Raw genomic sequence first — 23,360 nt, 5'->3', positions numbered from 1 at the left:
TACCGCGTAAAATGCAAAATGCGCGCGATAGATTTGAACAAGATACAACAGACTATTACCGCGCGTTATCGACATCGAAAACACACTTTACAATAAATTACTTGTTGGCTTTATGTAAAACAAAACAAAAAAAAAGAAATACGCGCGCGCAATTCACATTGGCTGCGAACGTTTCTCGGCCCGCGAGAATAATACTCGCGAAGTAGCGGACCTCTGTCGTGCGACAAATTACGATTAATTATACGCTCTGACGATGAACGTTAGTCATCTGGCTCGCGACAAAAACCGCGAGGGTTTAGTCGAAGCTGTGCGTAGAGGCGATCGATACCTGTCGCAACGTCATCAACGCGCGCGAGGTACAACTACTACTATCGAAAGGGAGCACGTGGCGCGGGGACGATTAGGGCCAGCGCGAGGCTATTGTAATGGCAAGCTCTCGGCTTTCGATGCGCGGCGCGGTGCGGCGCGGCGCAACAACGTTCCAGGCCTGTCGACGGCTCGCTCGTAACTGACTGTTCCTGACTGAATGCCGAATGCGTACCGCGAGATGAAAGGGGACCACTGCCACGCATGCAGGGGAAGTTTTTGGGGGCTGGCGGGACAGGGCGGCACAACGCGCGGGTGTAGGGAGGCGGGAGCGCCACCGCCGCCCCTGGTTAGGAGGTAGCGCTGCTAGTGGGGTCGTCGGTGTGGGAAGATGTGTAACACGTGCCTATCTCTATTAGCCGTGTGACGTTGCGCGCGGCACAGCCACCGATATCAACTCTGACAGCGACTTATTTATCCCTATCCGGGCCTCGCTCCGCTTAACCCTGCCGCCGACGCTTACCTCGCGCATACAAGCTTATACGCGCGTTTACGGGAGAGGCCCGCGACGATTTGTTGCTCTCAAAACAACGACGAGCCGTGTACACATGAGGGGCGCCCGACAACGGCGAACATCAAAGCTCGCGACGTCGCGTCGGCGCGGCTAGCGATCACTTAAACTTAAGCTTTATTATAAGAAGCTTCTCCCTGCTCCGATAAAAGCAGCGGCTAGCGAGTCTTCGGCAAACAACGTTGATTAAAATTTAGATACACATCTCTTACGTTACATCCGCTATTACGTGTCGCTTTTACGACTGGGGCGTGATTTGTACCGAGAAATCATTTGCGCCACAGTTGATTTGCATACACGTTGTCGATACATTGTTTTACTACGAGTTAGAAAAGTGTTTCACGTTGAGCGTTTTCGTTCTTCATAAGTAAAAGTAACATACGTGTATATATACATTGACTGACGAAAAAATTTCTAAATTGTCAGTATTTTTTATTAAATTTTTATGAAAGAATGATATTATTAATTAGTCAGTAGAAAAAATTTTTTAGCAGAAATTGATTTTTATATTTCTACACAATAATTATATCGACTATTGTTAATCTCTTAAAAGAAACAGCTTCTTTAAAATAATATTAAATATTAAATAATATTAAATAAATAATATTAAATAATTTGATATTTGCTTCTCTTTCAGCAGGTGTAAAAACTATTATTATTAAAATTGTTAAACAAACACGTATATTGAATGTTTACCTGTCCGGAGGTCCCGTGTCTCTCAAGATTGTTGGGTTTAATCTCGAGGTGGTGGAAGGCGGTGGCGTAGGCGGCGATGCCTCCTCATCGTCCTCTTCGTCCGTTCCATCGGCATCCTCGTCCTCCTTCGCAGCGGGCATACAGCCCCTTTCGCTGGGACTAATAGGGCCATCCTCGTCGACGCAATCGCCCTCCTCGCCTTGGAGGTCCGTACCGGGCGCAGAGCCTTCGACGCCGTCCTCCCCTGAAACGAATCATGAAACGAACAAATTAGTCGTCGTTACGCACTACGCACATTTATGCGCAAAAGCAGTTTTAAAAAAAAAGTTTATCCTATAAAAACATGCCACACATAAAAAAATAATGGCATGCTATACGTTTCTATTAAATATGTGTATATACGTGTGTATATTGCTATTTATATGAAAAAATTAAGTTTGTCGCACTGCAACCTGTCGCCTTGACAACCAAGATTTACTCCCTCTACGTATAATGAGAAAATAAATAAATAAAACGCGATAGATATCAGTTGATGACACCGTGCAGCGTCTTCTGCGTCTTCTACATCGTTGATGTAGGACGCGAATCAAATCCTTCTGTCACCCGCCGTATCTTGATAGAATAGCAGAGAAGAACGTACGACCCAAGAGTGGAGATACTGAGAAATGACGAAGCTAAGTACCTAGGAGTGATATAAAGGTTTAGATGGCGAGTAACACAATGGCACTATCGGTTCATTTATCAGCCTTTCGCGACGGCAGCGTCGGCGACGACGATGGCGACGACGACGACGACAACGACGACGACGAATACGACGATCAAGAGGAAGAGGAAGAAAGAGAAAATGCGATCCATGTCGGATACGTCGTCGTCGCCGTCGACGACGAGGTATTGTGTGGTGAGACAAGGAGTTCCATCATCTGCATTATGAGTTTTAATCAAATCGTTTCCATTTGATCTCTTGGTAATGAATGGCGGTGTCACCGTTGCATCAGAGAAAACAACTCGATCTAAGATCAAGTCAAGATATTTTAAGAGAAGTTATGTTGCGTAAATATTGTATGTGTAAATTTAAAAAAAAAATTTCTTATAGCCATCCAATCAATTAAAATTTTTTTTTATGACTTAAATACGCATACGTTAAAAGATTTCATTAATCGTATAGCTTATTCATAAGCAAGGAAAAATAAGATAAGGCTACATTTGACAGATCCGGATGCGAATAATAACGCGAAACTCCTCGGGTCGCCATCTTGCTCCCGGCATATCCTCTTTGAAGAAGGGAGTGCCGCATCCTCGATCGCGAGCAATCGCCAAGGCAAACGCGAGCGGGACGAGAAGCAGAAAATGGTCAGCATACCTCCCTTCGTAGAGGGTGGGAACAACCAGGAGCACCGTCCTACTTTGCCGAGTGACCAACCAAACGATCGTTTGTTCGCAGACAGGCTACGGAAGAGGGAGAGAAAGGAGATCGCACATTGATCCGCGGGAGCATCAGCAACTAATTACGCAGATTTATGTCCCCATTGTCCATTGTCTCTCGGAACGATTCTCCAGGACCCTGGCGCGGACCATTCGATGGAAGCGACTGGCTGGCCGATCCGGTCGGGACCAGCCGTAGGACGGTTACGTGCACAGAGAGAAGAGAACGACGGGGCGACGACGAGAGGAGATAAAAGGAGGACCTTCGAGGATCGCTTCGATCCAGTCGCGTATCGAAGAGGAGAATGCGAGAAGTCGAGGAACCGAGCGGGCGGACCACCGGCGGACAGCTCCGCCCGCTACAAATATAGTCCATCTTTTACTCTCGCGTCCTTTTCGCTTGTCGCAGAATCCTAGAGTCTCGCACGAATTTGCGTATCGTTCGTTTTCTATCTTTCCCTCTCTATTTGCGCTCTCCTCGCCCGCTCATTCGCGAAAGAACTGCACCCGTAGTAGCGTTGCGAAATTTCAATCGTGATCGTAGCATTGTGCCACCTTCGTCTCCAGTCAGAGATTTCAACGAGCGCTGCTTAGTTTCCGGAAGCGGTACGGTGTCCTGAGAAAGAGAGAGAAAGATGTATATATGCTATTTTCATGAATGTACAATAGTACACCGCAGAAATTATTCGTTATAAGGATTCGTTTGAAAGACAAAACATTTTATGAACAATCAATATTACCAATATTAATCGTAAGAACAATATTGAGGTAGTTTATTCTATTCTAAAGGCACAGAAGATCGATAAATTTCTCATTCTTAGTGGTAACAAGTATCGTTATTACACCTTTTAAAAATTACACGACGCTACCGTAACGACAAAGGTCATCGGGGGTTCCGCGGTTCGAAAGTATTCCACCGGTGATCAAGATCGATCGTAGGATAGCGACGTCGAGCTCGGTAGAATGTAAATGCTCGCACGAGCCGAGTTCGTGCGGACCTATTGGCAGGCCGCTAACAAGGACCGCACCGGATTGCATATCCTGGACCGGTAGCCGCCGGTAAGATACGCCGGGAACGAGGAGCGTAGCGTACTGAACTTAAAAGCGGCCCGAGTCTTGACACTCGGGAAGATGCTACCGGCCGATATCTGTTTCTTGCCGCTGTCCTTGACTCACCCGCTGCACGTTAGAAAGAAGCGCGGTGTATTAGTGGATCGCGCTATCTTGGCGATGGTTCTGCGCCAATACCCGCCTACACGACTTGCTCCACAACAATAATTAGTCTTATCGGCAAAGCATCCGCTTTCTCTAGCCCGTTACGATCTTTGCCCAATATTTTTTTCCGTCTTCTCTCCCTCTCTCTTTCACAAATGTGCATTCTTTCTCTCTCTTTCTCTTCACGACGAACCTGCGCACGAGCTTCGGATATAGATAGCAAACACCTGCATACATTGGCATACACATGTTGGTAATGTACCAATGGCTAACTGATGGTATTAGCTATTCTGTGAGCTATAGTCGTAAGACTGAACGACCGAACCAGTCACGCTCGCTATTCCATGTGTGGACGATCGGCCGCTGCTAATTGCTGCTAATCCAGATCTTTTATGCGATTGTCGAGTTTCGAGAGTGTTTTGTGAAAAAAAACTACGACGATTTTATTTATCTAAATTTGTATTATAAATCAATCGAGAAAAATTAGTAATTTTTTATGATAAATATATACAAGTTTCAATAATTGCAAGTTACAACAATTATTATAATTAAGAAATTCAGATTAGACAGAAAAAAAATTTATTTTTCATTATTTTTAAATATTTTTATTTTTATGAAATAATCTGTTTAATCTACTTGACTACAAATTAATGATGTATGAAATATACACAATGATAATTAACAGAAATAATTTTTAATTTCAATTTTTATCTTTAAATTTATTATAATCTTAGAGTACTTATTCTTAATCTTTTAAAATATAACGTACGTAATGTGTAATATATGTATGTTTTTTAAAACTGAGAATATAAATCTAATTATTTTTGTCTATTTTTGAACGTATTTTTTTAAGACTATTCTTCTAGAAAACGATTTGTCACTCTTAGACATGCGAAGGCGGAACGAGTCGCCAAGATGAAACGCGGTAAGCCTTACAAATGGCAGAACGAAAAATAAGGTGTTAAGACAAGAATCCTTTAGTGCATGTTCATAAATTGCGGCGAGTAAGGCGTAAATTTTAACGCGCATAAGCATCCGCACTAGTGTCAGCTTGTGTACTTTAGTGATTTACGCGCAATCAACGCGTTAAATCAGTTAAGTTTGCTTGTAATTAACATCTACGCCGAATATTCACCTACTAAGAAAATTTATGACGCGAGATGTCTGTTTAATTGTTTGTAAGAAACGTAATACGCACAGCGGCAATTTTAAAAGCGATAAAAGAGAGCCTAGTACTCTTTATCTAAATATGATTTACATAACTCGGCGCGCGCAATTAAACGTAATTAAAAACATTGTTATTAAGATGAATCGAGAATAACTAATCTAACGTATCGCTTCATAGAACAGAATCGATCTCTCTGAGACAAAGACGTGGCGTATCAAAAGGAAGCTCTTCCCTCGAGAATTATTTTACATTCACCGATGTGTGCAATAGGTTAGACGTTTGTGAGAATTATTATGTACGTACAAACATCCGTTGCCTTTACCTCTATTCCTCATTGTTAGACAGGCCTCGTCGGTGGATACCGGTAATTACATAACCACCGTGTTAGAATGTAGAGCTGCGTACATAAGAAAAGATCTTTGCGAGGCACGAAGTTAATTTCTCGTCTCTTTCACGTCGGGATAGCCGAGCGAGGAGATGTCGGGACGCCTCTCTTCCGAGACGGATCTCTGATAAGTAGTACTAACTCGCGCTCGATTATCTCTTTCTCTCTCTCTCTCTCTCTTTATTTTAGCGAATATCCCGGGGAGGCGCGGATCGCTCGATGGCAATGACGTCACGCGGCTCGCCGGGGCAAGTAACCGGGTCGAACTTTAGCAACGTCCTGGCAATAAAACAGTACATAATAACAAGCCGGCGGCTGCGGCGGCAGGGAGGGAACAAAAGGAGAACCTGGAGGAGGACAGGAGAGGAGATGAATTTCTGATGCGGGAGAACCGTCGGAAGGCTGGCGGGGAGAGTGACAGGAGGCAGACGAAGAGACGAACGGATGGACAGGCAGACAGACGGACGAACGGACGGGCGGACAGAAGGACGAAGAGGGACGGCGAGAAGAGGGAAGCCTCGCATTGTGATTCTCTCGCGGTCTGCCAGAGAGTGACTGACGGGTGAATCCGTTTTCTCCTTCCTCCGCGCCTCTTCCACTCTCCCTTCGCGCGTGCCTTCTGTCCTTCTTTCCGTGTCTCTTTTGCTCCCCTCCTTTCCCCTCCCCCCTCATTTTCCCCGCGATTCCTCCTCCTGGAGCAACCGGCTTTCAAAGCCTCATACTCGATCCGTATTCGAAAGATACAAGACGTTGATTTACGACTTCCTCAAGTGATGATCCAGATTTTTCAGATCGGAAGGGTCGTGGGCTCCGAACTCGGAAAAATATCATTCTTGTTTCGAGAGTTTGAACAAAGACGCGATTATAATCCCCGACGAATGAAATATCGATGTTTAAAGTATCCGTGTAAATACATAAAATTGATAACGATTGTACTGATGGAAAGAAATTTCGATCAATCACACGTTATAATTTCTTCTAGTTTAACATTTGTGCGAAAGATGATAAAAAGCTTTTGAGCTTTAATATTTTAAATCGGTACTAACAAACACACACATATCTGAATGCACGACAAGTAAGGAGATAATAAAATGGAAACTATCACATTTAAATTAAAAATTGTCATTTGATGCGCAAGTTTAATTGAATGACAATGTTTATGATTTGAATATAAAGAGGAAAAATTTACATTCTTATATAAAACGAAAACTAAGCCTGCTAACTATACGCTCTGTCAATATCGTTTTAAAAGAGAGATGTGCATTATAAGCAACGCGCAAAGAATTAGATCGATGTACTCTTGGTATGGGGACTATAAACAGACTTCTTCGATCCCGTCGATTCGTGTATACGATGTGTGTTCTACCATCTTTTTATTTTTTTCATTTTAGTCCTCGATCTCGAGTCCCTTGAATGTCAGGTGGTCAGATTCGTGACTCACTTAGGTGTTCTTTAGGACGACGTGAACAGAACAAGACGACAGGCTCCAACCGAAGACGAAGTACCTTCCTACCGTTGTCTACCTGACTGATTGACTGATGAGGCGACTGTTATCCTAAGTCAACACTCACTCCATCAGTCTGTCGAATTTCTCCTTCCACTACGAACCATTACTACGTTCCACCGCTGTTACTCTCGCGTCATCGTGTATTCTTGATCAGATCCTACATCTATAATATGTAAAATTCCCAATATAACTCGTCGAATGGAATTGCTAATGATGGCGCGTATCTACTAAAAATGTAAATGAAAAAGTGTAATTATAATTAATACGAACGAAAAGAACATTAGTGTCTGTTAAAATTGCAAAAGTTATTTGTTATCGAGCATCTATTTTAACAAGTTTAATTTTGAAAAATACCGATTCCTTTAATACTTGTGAAAAAAAAAAAAATTTATCTCGCATAGAGATATTCGCAAGTTTTAATTCGAGCTACATATTCGGACACGCATGATATATTTCTAATATGGAAAGACTCGAAGTCAATCTCTCTTCCTCTCGTAAATATGCATTAAATGTACACATGCTTGCGTTATCGGTTAACCGTTTAAAAAGCGATCGACGGAAGCAATGCCACGCTGCGTGGTTCGTTGGAGGCGGAATCCGCATATAGAGCGTTGCTCTCCTTCAATTTTCCACGGATATTCCGAAGTCGCGGCACTTGGACACGCCTCGTTCAATCTCGCGCGATCGACAAGGGCTGTGAAAACCCCGAATCCGCGTCGCCCGATTGCTTTTCCCTGCTGCCGTCGCCTTCTCTACGTGTACTCGAAATCTTTCCCAGTCTTCTCTTTCTCTCTTTCGCGCGTCCGCCTCTCCATCCCTCCTCCCTTTCGAGCTACCCTTTCAAGTTTGCCTCCCCCCCGCCTCCCCGCCCCCTCGCCCGCCACGAAATACCGAGCTCGGAGATCTTGGATTTCTGGGGCCGGTGTTTCTGCTGCGAGAAATTGTCGTGGCGCGCCTCGTAACAAAATCGCGCGAGCTGCCGCGAATATTACGCGCCGCAATCCACGGAGCTTCGTTCGCGCTTTTCATTTCGTTCGACCGAGCGCTACCAAATCTGACGTCTATAGGACGCCTGCCTATGCGCGATTTCGGTTGATATCCATTGTGATTCGACTGCTACTCGTCATGAACTAAAGCAAGTCTCAGACAATAGATTCTACGATAGAAACTCTTGGTAGCTTTGACTGTTGCTTTTCGAGATGATTAATAATCGTTCGGCTTACTTGCTGCACTGATTAAAGTATATTTCGATTTCCATGATGCTTGTAAATATTTTAACGAAAGCAATTCATATTCAGATTGTCGCTCGTTATATCTGAGAAAATATATTTATTCAAAATGCTGGTTTAATAATAGTATCCGCGTAATGGATAAGGAGCAACGTTGAGAAGATATTCGCGGTGATGGTCCGTTTAACTGCGCTTGCTTCGCGCATGAGGCGATAAATTACCGTGGCGGGGGTAAAGGTATATCACACACAACCGAGTGATTATTTATCGTAGAGGCCGATCGTGAGGACTTTATCACCCCGCTGGCAATCATTCGCGCGCTACACGCGCGCGCTCTTACCGAATGATAACAGGTTACTGTATCGTGCGTATGTGCATCGCGCACATAGATTGTTAAATCAAAGTCAATCCTTTCATTGATCCAAGCCGTCGATCATAATCGCCATTAATAATTCATAATTTATTATTAACGATCGTGGTGTAACTAACTAACATTTGCATGATTAACACTCTCGCATATAATTTTATCCATGACGTCAATATAACTCGAGCAAAAGCATTCGTTAAAGACTGCAACAGAAATGCGGACGTAGACGAAAAATTTTGTGCTCAAGTAGTGCAGCATATAAAAAAGAAATTATCTATTATTTTTTTAAGATTCTAATACAACTAGATAATTAAAGATATTTTTTCATCGTAGCGATATTGTACAATTTACTGTTGATGATAAAGATAAGAAATGATGCATGGTTGAAAATTAATACAACGATTAATTTATTTTAATTAATTTCTTTCACCATGTTATGAATTTTTTTTAATCGTATTTTAATTATATCGATAAATGCAATCTATCGCATAAAAAGATATCTGTTCTTCACAAACCATATCAATTTTCAGAGATAATTTTGTACTCTCTGAGATCAAAAAAATTAAAGATCACTGGACTACACATTTTATTAGCATCTCGCAACGAAATTCTACGGAATAAAATAAAATAAAGATTCACTCTGTCAACATGTTACTCCAATTTGCGCAAGCATGCAACAAGGATGAACGGCTTGATTCGTATATTAATTCGGTCTGGCGTGAACGCGGATTGTCCGCGCGCGATTAGACGTCGCGCCAACATCGCAGTAGCGCGATAGAAACACACAGTAGAAATCTAGGATGACGAGTGATCCAGAGAAGAGGAGAGATGCGGAGTGGGGGATAACGGAGCAAAGACATTTGGGTCTTGACGGTGAGTGATGGACAAGTGGTCCGGCGACGCAAAAGCTGCGTCCCGTGAAAAAAAAAGTTGGCATTTTGGCAAGGAACACCGTTCGCTGCTCGAACGTATGTACGAGTTATTAACGTTCATATTTTAGTGACAGTCCTTGCACAATGTATATTATGCGCGAAGAGTCCTCGACATACGGCGGATAACCTGCCGGTAGAAGATATTTTTCGACGTTGTCAGTCTACGTTTCTTCCTCCCCGTCTCTTCACAGACGTTAATCTTCGTCGAGAGTCTCTCGAATGTAGCGATTAAAAGCCCAAAATTGCAAACGCAATCCAAACTCGCATTTGTCAGCTATACTCGAGAGTGCGGCGTGACAATGAGGAAGATGTGTTATTATATTCATTATTTATCTCGCAAACAACTTGAAAATATATTTGTTAATCCTTAATATTAGATTGTCTTTTGAGCGCAACAGTTATGTGAATGCTATTGCTTTGGAAAATAACGAAACGACTTGTGAAAATATTTAATGTAAAATTGAGTCAAGCGCACTTGTTAAAATTTTAAAAGAGCCAGAAATTTTGTCATATGAAAAATTGAACATTTTATACATTTAAACATGTACGACTTGTAGAGTCACTATTTCTTTCAATGAATCAAATGCAATAGAGAGATCATTACCCTCTTGTATGAAAAATATATGACGAAATTGAAATGGCATCAAAACTGTAATACGCACCACGATTGGCCTGATGTGAGGAAAAAAATTGACAAACAATTCCCGTCTCATGTCAATCGCATCAAGATTGCGAATGAGGGTCGTCGGTTAAGTGGCACTCGTTCGTCTCGAAACTGGTCCCGAGCCGCGATAAATTTAATGCGGCCGCGCGAAATAATTTACGACGCGCCCGAAATATAGCAGACCGATCGGGCTAATCGTCTCGCGCGTTCTTCGTGGAACGGTATTAATGCTCGCGCGCACACGGAGGCGCCGAAGATGCGTCCGCTGATGCAGGTACGACGACTGAATGATGGATGGACGATGCGTACGTCCGGTAAGACCGACCGACCGTCCGTCCGTCCGTCCGTTCGATCGCGCAACAGGCGACAGTGATGATCGATGCATCGCTGCTCCCGCTGCTCAGGAAGGCGAAATCCGCGAACTCGTTTCGCTCTTCGTTAGTAGCATCCGTCCCCACGGCGTTTTACATTAGGCGAAAGTCGAGATCGGTGAGGAGCGCGATTAATATTCCGAACTGGAGGATTGCGACGCATTTATTTCTCTCTTTAACCCTTGACGGCGATGCACGACGTCGCTCGACGTCGCTCGACGTCGCGCGGCTTATCGTGATATATTACCACCGGGAACGGAAATTAACGGATTTTTCCAAGCCCGAAATATCGCCCGTTAAGAGAACGGAAGATGATCTCGTTGAGAATTAATTCTTACGTCTCTCGCTTATTATGCGCAAAAGTTTGTATCGCCGTTATATATAGTAGGCTCAAGAATGAAATTAAAAAAAGCGTATAATTTTATTCCGTTCAAAAACCATCGCAGAAAAAATGTAAAAAGAATTATAAAAATAATAAATTACGTTCGGATAAATAAGAAAAGAAATGCGAAGGATTGAATAAAAATTATTAAAATTATTATCTTTTTTTTTCAGATAACGTTAATTCCATCGGAGCATCATCTTTAGATTTCGATCAATGATAAGCAATGTGATTAAACTGCCCTCGCAGCAGTCGCGAATAAGATCAGCGCAGCTGTCTCGGACGATGCTGTGGGAGATGAGATCTCATATGGATTCGATTCTTTCTTTTCGCCTGCTGGCCCTTCGCGCGCAATTCTGGCAGCGTCTTGAACCGGACGTGGCCCGAAGAGAGAAGCCGTGCAAAGCGTGGCGCGCCGAAGAACGGGGGTGGAAGGGAGATGACAGGAGGACGCCTTCATCACGATATCCGTCACTCTTCTCCTCCCCCCTCGTTCGTCACCCTGCCACCTTCCTTCCTTCCTTCTCTCTCTCTTTCTTTCTTTCTCTTTCTCTGTCACGCTGCTCGGTGTCTTCTCTCGCTCTCTGCCGCTCTTTCTTGCGCTTTCCGTCACGCTGCCTTTCGAAGTGTCAGTCCTGTTACCGACTGCCGGAGCGGAGACCGTGACAACAATAATTGTCAGCGAAGTAACATCTCTCAAGCATCGCGAGGAAGAGAAAGAGCATGAAGGTGGTGGCGGGGTGGTGGGTGTAGAGCGCGCGAACGCGAAGAGGAGAAAGGGCCGACTGGCCTATTTATAGAACCGGCAACAAACATAGAGCAGCTGGTGTCGATCCGTCCGGTTATCGCCGCGTTTACACAGTCCCTGTCATATCCTCTCGCGAAGTGGCGTTGCGGCCGCGCGAATATCCACTTCTTTCCAGGTACTATGAAGGTACAAACAACAAATTGCAATTGTATGCAATTTTTTCATCTTTACTAAAAAGAACCGATATTCGCAAGAGTAAGAAATTAACTGTTGATTGATAACTAGTATCGTTTGAAATCAATACACAATTGTGCGTATATAGAAAACATGTGCCATGTGTATATAGAGTGTAGAAAATTGTAAAGAAAAGAATTTACGATATTTTAGTTTTTCTCTCTTAAATATTAATCAATATAGACACGCAATATAGACATTATAATAGACATTATAAATATTTTTAGCAGTAAAAAAATATATTGTTTGTATATATTATTTGTTTAGGTACATTATACATTGTATTATATTTCCCAATTAGAAAAGATCATAAAAATATTCATTTTTTTCTCTAGGCATGTGAATTAAAATATTGCAGATGAAAGATATACGTGGATAAAAATAATAACCTTCAATTAACGACATTCTAAAGCAAAAGAGAAAAATATCGCGCATATTATTTTCGCAAGAATATTGAAATGTGCCCATCGTGTAAAGTTAGAAAATGTAACACAAGACGGAGAAGGAGAGGGAGGGATAGATGAACGATGTTATGCCTGACCGATCGCCGTCATAGCCCGAAATAAAAACTTCCGTAACGAACGCTCGACGTGAGATGCAATTGGCGAAGGGAGCGGCGACGCATCCGGCGCGTCTTGACGGGCAAGAAGAAAATAAGGCGCGTGACCAGTTCGCGTCTTAATCCCAAAGAAGAGTGGATGTCTCTCTCGTGGGTACGACTAGGTAGTCGTCGTCGCGAGCGACAAAGAGGGAAGAGAGCGTTCCCGAAATAGGCTGGCGGGCCGCGCGAATGAGCGAACGGCCGAGTCACCGATCCGTCCTAATAAATATTGTGTCAACGTAAATAAGTGCGATGCCACGTGGTGCGCGCGCTCGAGCGCTCGACTAGCGCGCGTTGAGAGCGGCGGCGACGCACCGACAGAGTCGATCTGTCGTCCGGATGACGGACGGCTGATGTACAGAAGGACAGGTGCGCCTCTCGATCTTTTCTTCCCTCGAGCGTCTGCTTGCCGTTCGTCTTCGCATCTCCTTCTTTCCGCCGGAATCGTTCTTGCCCCACGAATCGCTCTCGCGATTTCGCTTCGCCTCGACGGCTCGAGAGCGCAGCGAGCGATTTCGTTGCGCGACATTGTACGTCGTGCAAGACACGGCACAAGTGGATGCCGGGCTTCCTCGCGATCGAGAATCAAAGGAATACACGCTTCAAAGTCTTGGCGTTTACTGCCAACAGTGAGATTTTACCATTGCTATCCGAGTTATCTGATTATTGCGCGCTTCCATCAGTCAGCCGTTTCCATCAGATAGGCAAAGACGACCGTTAATTAACGCGCATGCTCGTTATCTAATTTATATGCATCAATTCCTAAAATTCCTCTCGTATAGCTCCGTTACGGATTAGTGTGAATGGAAATTAGAGAAGCGTTCTTGTCGTTGGAGTAACGGATGGGTGATGCGAGCGGCAGGTGCATCTCTCAATCTTCCTCTCTCACACGGCGACCTCAGTTAATTCACGTCCAACGACAAGCTTCGATTCTCCGATGCAAATAACTCGCGCCTTAACTTGCACTTAGTATCTTGTAACATTCTAACAATATTTATGATGTACGCGTTTCCATAATAGCGACGGCTCTCGATTAAATTATTTTCCAAGTGTTGGTCTAATTATCGCTACATAAAGAGCACATTGTATCTTTTGTTTTTCTCTTGAAAATGAGCACTCGTCTTTGAATAATCAAAGAACGGTTATCGCTTATATCTAAACTTGTAATATTTTAAAGTTTTGCGCTCGTTTAATTTTCGATATTACATCCACTTGGTCCGCTCCTCGTAACCAAGAGTGTGTGGCAAGAGTTATTTACATCGTATTCCTTGTAACCGCGTACCCTGAACTCTATAAGTCACCTCTTTACGCGGAGGATTTAGGGTAATGCTGCTTCATCGGTGGACAGTCGCCTAAATATAGTCCTACTAATATGTCGCGGTCCGCGATTTACGAAGCGATTTACGCGCTACCAACTATCATCCGATGGCCCGTCTGATGAATCACGGTTCAACTCGTGACAGAGAAAGCGGCTAAAATTTGCTACAATGGCAGTTAGTTTCGCAAAGCTTGTCATCGGCTCTTTGTCCGAAAGTTTAATTGTGTTGAATTAGTTTTTAATTATTTTTGAACTCTTCTTTTTAATAGTAAAAATAAAACTTTAATATTACAAATTTGATTTGATGTATTTGATGTCATCCACACATTCACTATAAAAGTGATTAAAAAATTTCTTAAAGATTACATTATAAGATGACATGCGTACATACACGCATATATATTGCGTTTGCGCATTCCAAGCTCGAAATGCTTTATCCGCCGTTTATTAATAGTACTTTTACACATGATAATCTAAAAGTTTCTCCGTTCGAATACAGTTAAATGTGAAAAATACGGAAAGTACACATCGCCACATTTTTCCTGTTACCCAAATACCGTCGGTGCACCAAGTAACACGTATTTTAAACTAAACGAACGCGAGCTACGTGCACCCTTGCTTTCAGGCATTCGGCAGTATGTGTAGTTGGAAATGTCGGGGAAAGTTAGAGGAGTAGAGTTCGCTGAGGGAAATACGCGGCAGGGCGGAAGGAGGTGATGGCCAGGAGGGGTGAAGAGGTGGCAGTCAGTCAGTCACTCAGTTCTCCGTCGCTCGAAGCCAGAGCAGTTCCAGCGTAGTCGTAAGGGGGCCGGGATCGAGGTTGGAACAGATTTATGCGACACACATGCGGCAAGGCGTATAACTCACTCGCTCGCCCATAATATCCACCCCCCGAATCCCGCTCTGCCCCTTTTCCTTCCAAAGGCATCCAGATGAGAGACAGACGCACCAATACTGTCGAACGTGAGACCGACGTGGCGATATTTATTACGTATTGGGATTATGTTATCCCGATGGTTTCCATCGCGACGAGGCCCGAGTGTTCTGGAAATGCGCGAAAAACAATTCTCTTCTAGGTAGATCTCTTTCTCTCTAAGAGCGTTTCATCGTATATATGTATACTTGTATATTTATATTAAAATCCGAATTTATCTTTTCGAGTGCGTTAAATTATAGATAGGTTATTAAGATTCTTAGTTGGGTCATTTAAATATAACAGAAATATTAATACGTGCGACGATTAATCTTGAGCAAAGAAATCGATTGTTTAATCGGAGAAAAAGATGACATTGATAATTAGACCGATCGATCCGATCAATTGCCTCAATGAAAGAGTTATTACCGAACAAACATATATATTTTTCGACACTCGTTGGAGATTTGGAATATTGCTATATGTTTAAATAACGGTGCGCACCGTTATTTTCGTTTGTTTCCTTTGCAACGAATCGTTTCGTCCACGATCATCAATATCGCGGAAAAAGCTTTTTGCGCGAGAACGCTCTCGTAAATCCTGTAGACTTCTCGCTTTCGTCGGCTTAGCGTATATTCCCATAACGCGAATAAAAACGTCGGTGCAGCAGGATATGGTGGTCAGAAACGTTCGTAAATCGAGGAGCCCGTTTTGCGCGCATACCGCATGAAAGGGAGAGAGGGGGGGAGAGAGAGAGAGGGGCAGAAAGAGACGGAGCAAAAGAGAGCATCGAGGGGGGAAAGAAAGAAAGTTCTGTATATGGGGTTATGCCCATACCGAGCCTAGTTAGTCTGGCATCGTACCACCTTTGTTTGCTCGCCCCACCAGCGGATATCGTCCGTATGACCGTACGTACACAGAGGACCGGCACGCAAATCCACATAACGCGCACGCACACACATACGCGTACGACATCCTACGCACACAGCGACGACCCGCCGCAGTAGCCGTAGCATTATATCGTGAGCACAGAAGTAATTTATAGTTGCAATAATTTATTGGGTACCATGGGGTTTATACTTGCCTGACGTGTAGCCATCCGTCACCGTCAGTGACGTCACCTCCCTCCACATAATGACTACCTACACCCTTGACTCTTTCCCCCTCTGTACGATCCTACCTTCCTCCCCCCGCACCTCGGCCTCCTCGATCCCCCCGCCGTGTGTCTCAGCGCTGAGAACCGTGCACCCTTCTCCGCAACTTACTTCGCTCCTCGCGCGGCCAACTAGCGTATTCGTTTAATTATACTTCCTGGTTTACCGGGATATCACTTGCTCTTATGATTTTACAATATTACTTGCTTGTATCGCGGGTAATATAATAAGTAATGCGGGTGCGAGTCTAACGATAGTGGCGCACCAACACTTGCAACTTTTATTACGCGATTAGCGTTCACTGACATGTCTGTGAGAAATTTACTCGTGAGAAGATGTAAGGAATATTAAATTTTATTTTCAGTCATACTAATCGCGATCACGGCAGATTTGCTTTCATTTTCTTTAAAAGTAAATCTTGCCCCCGATTTTCCCTAAAATAATTTTCACAATTTTCATTTATTTATGGCTGTACATGTATAATTCGCCCTTTCCATCTCGTAGGTAGATTTAAATTTACATTTGAAAAGTACAAAAGGTACAAATTGAAATAATTATTGTAATCAATCTTGTAGATGAATAAAAAAATGCGACATTAGTTTTCATAATCGGCAAAATTTATAAGTATGACTCGGCTGTAGGCTCGTACATTACTGCAGCGAGAAAGAATGGATGAACGATTGGACGGTCGAACAGAAAGAGCGAGCACAAATCATTTGATAAAGCGGTAAGTAGAAAAAATTGTCCGAAAATTCGAGCGGAAGACGCGCGAAAGGGAGAACGTCATCTCGGAGGACTCGGGCAATAACGATTTTTCACGGGAGCAAAATCGTGGAGAAGCCCTCGTATATTCTCCGTGCGGCAGAAGTTCGTTCGTCTGACGGACAGCGTCGAGTAAGACGGGATGACGTGAGGCCGCGATACGTCAAGCCTCTTCCTCCCACTCGACCTTCTACCCGCGTGCCACATTGCCTCTCTCACCTTCTTCGATTTCACGTACACATAGCGCGAGCGCGCTGCGAGAGATACGCGACGATGTAGCAGTGTTGGTAACGCGGCGGTGGCGATAGTAGTGGTACCATCGCAGTCACCAGAGGCGCCTTCTGATGGCTGGCAGAGATGACGAGTTGGTCCAGAGCTAGATATGCTCGTCACGTTCCTGGCTCCTGAGAGGCACGACGACGACGAAGGTGGGAGAAGGAGGAGACAGCGGTGGAGAGCGCGACGGAGCGGTAGTGGTAGCAGCGGCGATGATGGTAGTGGTGGAAGCTGAGGGTGCGAGTGGAAGTGACGTTGACGGGCGTTTGTCACTGTCCTCGGCAAATAATATCCAGCGTAGCCCGCTATACTCACCCCATCACCTCCGCAAACCTCCGCAAACCTCCGCAAACCTTCCTCAGGACGAGAGGCTCGTAGTGAAAGTCGCGTATGTGTTATTCGCGAGTGCGAGCGCGCTGGTGTTTGTGCCGGCTTCGTATTATGCATTTCTATAGATACGTACTCTCCTCATACCACTGTTATGTGAGGGATGGTCGTTCGCTGTACATTTTCTCGTTCAACGCACTCACCCCGCTGCGCGGACTTGCTTTATACCCTCGGCGCTACTTTGCGCGACTACCTTCCCATCTTCGCCACCCTCGTCATCGAGCTTCGCGCTTCGATGGCTGCGACGGGAGTACGGGAGGAGCTACAATTTATCGGTGGCCATTGGCAACTCCTTAATTAAATTCAGGATCGCAGATAGAACGAGGGAAATGGATTGTATTGATACTCGCCGCGACACAGAGGAAAAAGAATCTTTCGCGCGGCACATCTTTTCAACGGACTATAAATATTCACAATGATTACGTTTCATCACATGGCCCAAAAACTCGTCCATCATGACAACCAGATACGCGTTGTTATCTCGCGAAACATTTTCTCTCGTAGCACTATTACTATAATAATATTAAAGATGATGGATACATATTAATAATCAGCTGAACATCAGCTGCTTACCATATGTCACGTCGGTACACGCTCTTAAGCCATGTGGCACAAAATCAATAGCGTAGAACGACTAAAAATGGTAATGAATTAAAAATTAGCATCATGAAAAATGAAACTTGGCTAATTGTCGGAAGGCTCGATTTCCTATTCCCATGGAGAAGGATAATTAGTGGAACTTATTCGACCTGTCGGAACAGACAGGTTCTGCGCGAAGGAGGGTGACGGGTTCAACACAGTGAAGGGGTCGTCGAAACAGAAAGAGGCAAGGGTGGAGGTCTTGGCGACAGCCGTCAATCGATTGTCAACCGGATCAACCGACCAACCTAACTTTAGAAGCTCTTCTTCGTATACGCAACCAGTTATCTCTTGCTTGTTTTTTCCTTCTTATTCTTTTCTTTGATGTAGATGATATTTTCAAAAATGGCGAATAATTACTAAAAGCGGATATATTGAATGATGGTGATAATGTATTTTTTTTATAGATAATCAACGTATTCAAAATTTTATTCGTTAAAGAATCAATCTACTTGAAGCTGCTCGACAAGCAATGTATTCGATTCTATTTATATTCGAAATCTTATTCTATTTTATTTTTCTTTCTTTAACTTTATAATGTCAAAAGAAATTGTATAGACAAGAAAACTAACAGAAATCGTTAATGTCCAACAAATTGTAAATGAATCAATTCATTATATATATACCATTTATGTATATTGCTCCATATATTTTCTTATATAATATCTATATACAATAAAACAAAATCATAATTATATTATTTAAAGCTCTTTTCTTCCTCTCTTAATTAATTTTGCATATACAAGCTTGTACGCGAAACAAACGACTCCAATTACAATTTATCGAATAATAACGATTGAATAATTTCATCTGACATGACATTATAAAATCTCTTTCTGTCATAAAGAACTACAGTCCATCAGCTTTTTTCTTTTACAAAATATATTTGAGAACAAGATTTTTTTGAATTTATATCGAAAAAATATACATGTTTATATAAATATATGTATTTATCTTTAGTCGTGAAATTTTCAAATTACGTACAGAGTTCACGTGCCATTGTATGTTGTAATGAACTACAATGACGCATAGAATGCGCGTATAGTTCACATTGCAAAGGGGTGGAAACATGAAGGGGAAATTTAATTGAGCGTTCAAAACCGCGGTGTGTTCAATTTGCTTCGATTAACGTCTCTTCTCTCGCGCTGTGGGAGCATCGCGGGTTTAGAACGGAAACGGCAAAGGGGAAAGACGAGTGTCCTGGACGGACAAAAGGAAGGATAGAGGAAGAAGAAGAGAGGGAAGCCGGAGGGAATGCAATCAGTCTCGAACGCCAAGTGACGAGCTGTCCTTCGGAATGACGACTGGACATGGAGCGTCCCTATCTTCTCTTCCTGATCCATCCTTTTCAAGGCTCACCTTTGCCCACCTCCGCTTCAACAACTCTAGACATCCCCCTTTTCTCTCCCTCGCGCCGATCGAGCTTGATAGGTATGGAAGCGAGAGCCAATACGTACAATATACACCAACACTTGCGTCGCGATCGAGGGGGGAGAGAGAGTTGTAGGAGTAGGCACCCTCCTAGCAGCCTTTCCGGACTCTCCCCACCGTCGATATCAAGACTGCCGTCCGACAGATCAATGCTGTGAGCGGCGACGACGCCTGGGCGTCCACCGTCGTCTCCTCAAACGGACGGATGGACATGGACGGACCCTCGAAAATCGGCTGACGGTTTTGCAGGACCTAACATAGATTGCTTCCAAAGAACCATTGTGCGTACTCGAAGCTGCTCGAGAATCAAGCTGTATTGTAGCAACTGATTAAGGGCCAAAGCTAGTTTATCGAAACAAACTTGTTACTTGTTGTAAAATAAAACGTGTTAAATTAATTACTATTTGCGACTGTCAATCGCATTGGTAATCGACAGTATAATTTATAAACGTTATAATTTTATAGTATTGCCAGATAAGATTATTTTGTACTTAATTTCAACAAACGTTTTTTTCATTATTGGAAAATGATTACAATATTGGCCTCTAATGAATAAAGTAACAAATTTCATTCATACAGACATTAAAATTATGATTTATAAATTACTTTCTAGTCAAGCTTTTAATGTAATTAGATTTTTTAATTCTTTCTACGATAATATATGCAAGAGACTAGTAGCGACGAAATATTCTATAGTTGTAAAATTATGTAAAAATATGTAAAGGCAAGTCGAGAAAGCGACGGTAAAGTTTATACCAGCGTCAAACGCAAGTTTGAGAGAAAAACATAATGTTTTAAAAGAATCGATAAACAGCAATATCTGTTGCTCCCAAAAACGTTCTTCGAAAGAGTAGTGGATCGCGGGAGCGAGTTGACGGACGAATGAAACCACACCCGTAAGCTTCATTGCATATTCAGCGAGCGGAACCTTCCGGGCAAGAGGATTTTGTCTTGAACTTCGCACGGAGCAAGATCCGGATGTGGGAAGGACGGTAAGGTGTCAACGCGGCGAGAGAAGAAGGGGCGACACGAGCCATTGGACTTCGGAAGGAGTCAGTCCTTTCACGGGACTTTAGAATATCGTTCTGCGGCGGTTTATTGGTTTTGTTTCCGGTGAATCCCTAGGGTCTGCCGCGTGGCGGAAAGGGAAGAAGGAGGAGAAGGCGAGACGTTGAAGCGCGGCGAGCGTGATTACAAGGGTGGTGATGCGGTGACGCCGAGTTATTCGAGAGTAAAGCGGAAAAGCTGGAAGAGGGAATTCGGCCTGGAAAGACGTACGTATGTAACTACACCGTCCCTCCTTCACCGGGCGGACGAGACACGCATTCCTCGCGTTTTCCGGAGTGTCCACTCGAGCGGATCGTCCGGGTGAAGAGTGAAACGCGATAAAACTAATCTCGGCCGAGTGCAAAGAGAGTCTCTCTCCTTATATCTGCGCACGGTCCTCCATCTTCTCTCCCGTTCTTCGTACGTTTCTCTAGATTCGACCAAACGACGACGCCAACGACGGCGTAAATAGATGCCAACGGGATCGAGAGAGGAATACGGGGACTCGGTGGCGGCAAATTGACACGCGCGACCGACTATCCCGATCGTATAAATGCGACAACAAAACGCAAACTAACTTGAAGCTCTCGCGGTTGCGAGGACGTACGTCGAGCCAATACGTGATTTCCGACTGGCGTCTCAATGGACGTCAGAATCACTTCTCTGCCAGTCATTCGTAACGAAGGACGTACATTCGCAGATACTGAATATCCTACACGTGTAATGCAACAGAGTTCGCGCTAATCTCCATAACGCACAATCGAGAGCTCCGTAATATAGACGCAAACCTCGAATGGATGAACGGGGCCGGCTTTGAACGCTTGGCACCGGTTTATCCTAAGATCGTGCTTGTCGATGAAAGGCTCGTCGTACGTAAAGCGAATCGCGAATTATCTTTACCGGTAAGTTGATAACGAGATTCTGTTACGCGCTCTTATTCAATCGAGATAATCCGTTTGTCTTTCATAAACACCGCGCGTTTGATTAATACACGTCTCTCAACAATGGCGTTAAACGTCACGCGTTTTAATAAACTTTAGAAACGTTAAAAAACGTTTGTTAATAGTTTCCAACTGCAGATGCGCGAGAATTTTTCAGTATAAAGGCGCAACAAAAATGGCGCATTGTCTCAGCCAAGAGAAAAGAAGGAATGAAAAAGCAATAGAGAGGAAAAAAGGTAAGGAAAAAGGAAGAGGAAAAGAGGAAGAAAGAGTTCAAAGCGATCGCTTAAAGGATCGATTAAAGCATCCGCTGAAGACAGTGTCGAAACGCTTCGGTCCGACAATTTGAAGGAAGCTCGACGGCGACGATCCAAAGGTCCGAGGTAGGGGCCAGGGGTGTGGTACGCGAAGGGTAAACGTGAGTTTGCAGTAACGAAAGAGAGAAAGCCCCGGACGTCTCGATATGCGTGCACGCGAGAAGCGTGTACGTGTGTGCGCGCGCGCGCGAGCGCGAGTATATTCGACGGAGGCGAAGAGAGAACGAGCGAGATCTAAAGCGGGAGAGAGCGAGAGGTCGGCTGTTTCATCTGTCACCTGCAGACGCCGCCTTCCTTTCCGTCATCGTCCCTCTCACCCGACCGGCAGCCATCCCCTCCCCCTCCCCCTCCCCCGCCGACCCCCTTTAATAATAACAACAATAGAGCCGGGCTAGCGGCGGTCGGTCGCCGTCGTGGCATGTGGACCGGGGGTGGACGTCAGCGAGAAGGGGTCAGGAGGAGACGGGGAAGGAGTGGTGTCGGTGGTAGGGTATGGGTCACAAGACGGCCGTGTCACGTCCGCTTCCAGCCTCAATCCTCCTCCCCGACAGGTCCACCCCGCGTGTCAACCTCATCCAGGGGCGTAGAGTCCTCTCTTCCGTCTCAGGTACATCTCGCGCGTTAGCAAATGCGCGTATTCCAAGATTCGATATCTCTTCCTCATCTGGCTCTGTATGCGCGTGTCTGTTGTCGTATATTTTTCTCTTTCTCGTCGCATTAATATACATCATTTATTAGAAAACAATCTAGGTATGCAGATAGAAGAGAAAGAGAAAGAGAAAGAGAGGGAGACAATGTGTAAAATAAATGTTTATATATAATCCAACGAATAAATTTATGGAGAATAGATGGAAAAAAATGGGAATATCGAGCGAAAACGGCACAATTTTTCCGGAAGCAGTCGCAAAGACCGATCCGTCCCTGACTTCATCTAGCCCCACCTTTTACTAACGTCCGTCCGTCGGCTCGTCTCCCCACCCCGCCTTTCGCGACCCTTATTACACGTCGCGGCTCAACTTCATCAGAGGGATGTCGCACCACTCTCACGAGTACGAGCATTAACTTACACACGCAAGTTCCGTCACGTGTACGTGCACGCTACGTGGCAATGCTAATGTCCAGGAATGCAACCGTGTATGTAGATGCATCTGCAGTATTTCGCGATAATGGCGCACCACGAGTACGAAATGCCTCGTGCAACGTAATTATAATTTTACAATAAATAAGTACATAAATAAATATATAAATAAACAAGTAAATAAATAATTAAATAAATAAATAAATATACATATATATATATATATATATATATATATATATATATATATAATATATATATATATATACATATATAAATATATATGTGTGTGTGTGTGT

General features: G+C 43.8%; 2 protein-coding genes across 10 annotated transcripts in view; one reads left to right on the top strand and one right to left on the bottom strand.

Moving 5' to 3' along the window:
- Arm (armadillo) overlaps positions 1–23,360 on the top strand; it is a 309,699-nt gene that overhangs the window by 95,534 nt on the left and 190,805 nt on the right. The gene's annotated exons all lie outside the window — the stretch shown is intronic.
- Tio (zinc finger domain-containing protein tiptop) overlaps positions 1–23,360 on the bottom strand; it is a 139,214-nt gene that overhangs the window by 5,011 nt on the left and 110,843 nt on the right. For all 9 annotated transcript variants that reach the window (XM_083096015.1, XM_083096010.1, XM_083096009.1 and 6 more), the window contains one exon: positions 1,574–1,817. In XM_083096015.1, the coding sequence (XP_082952141.1) occupies positions 1,574–1,817 (244 nt within the window). The remainder of the gene's footprint in view (positions 1–1,573; positions 1,818–23,360) is intronic.

This window comes from Camponotus vicinus, unplaced genomic scaffold, assembly GCF_025532165.1.
Source record: "Camponotus vicinus isolate PSW18456_S1 unplaced genomic scaffold, iyCamVici1.0 SCAF_4, whole genome shotgun sequence".
Classification (NCBI taxonomy): Eukaryota; Metazoa; Arthropoda; class Insecta; order Hymenoptera; family Formicidae; genus Camponotus; species Camponotus vicinus.
The sequence above is the reverse complement of the archived record's forward strand: the minus strand, read 5'-3'. Positions and strand labels throughout refer to the sequence as shown.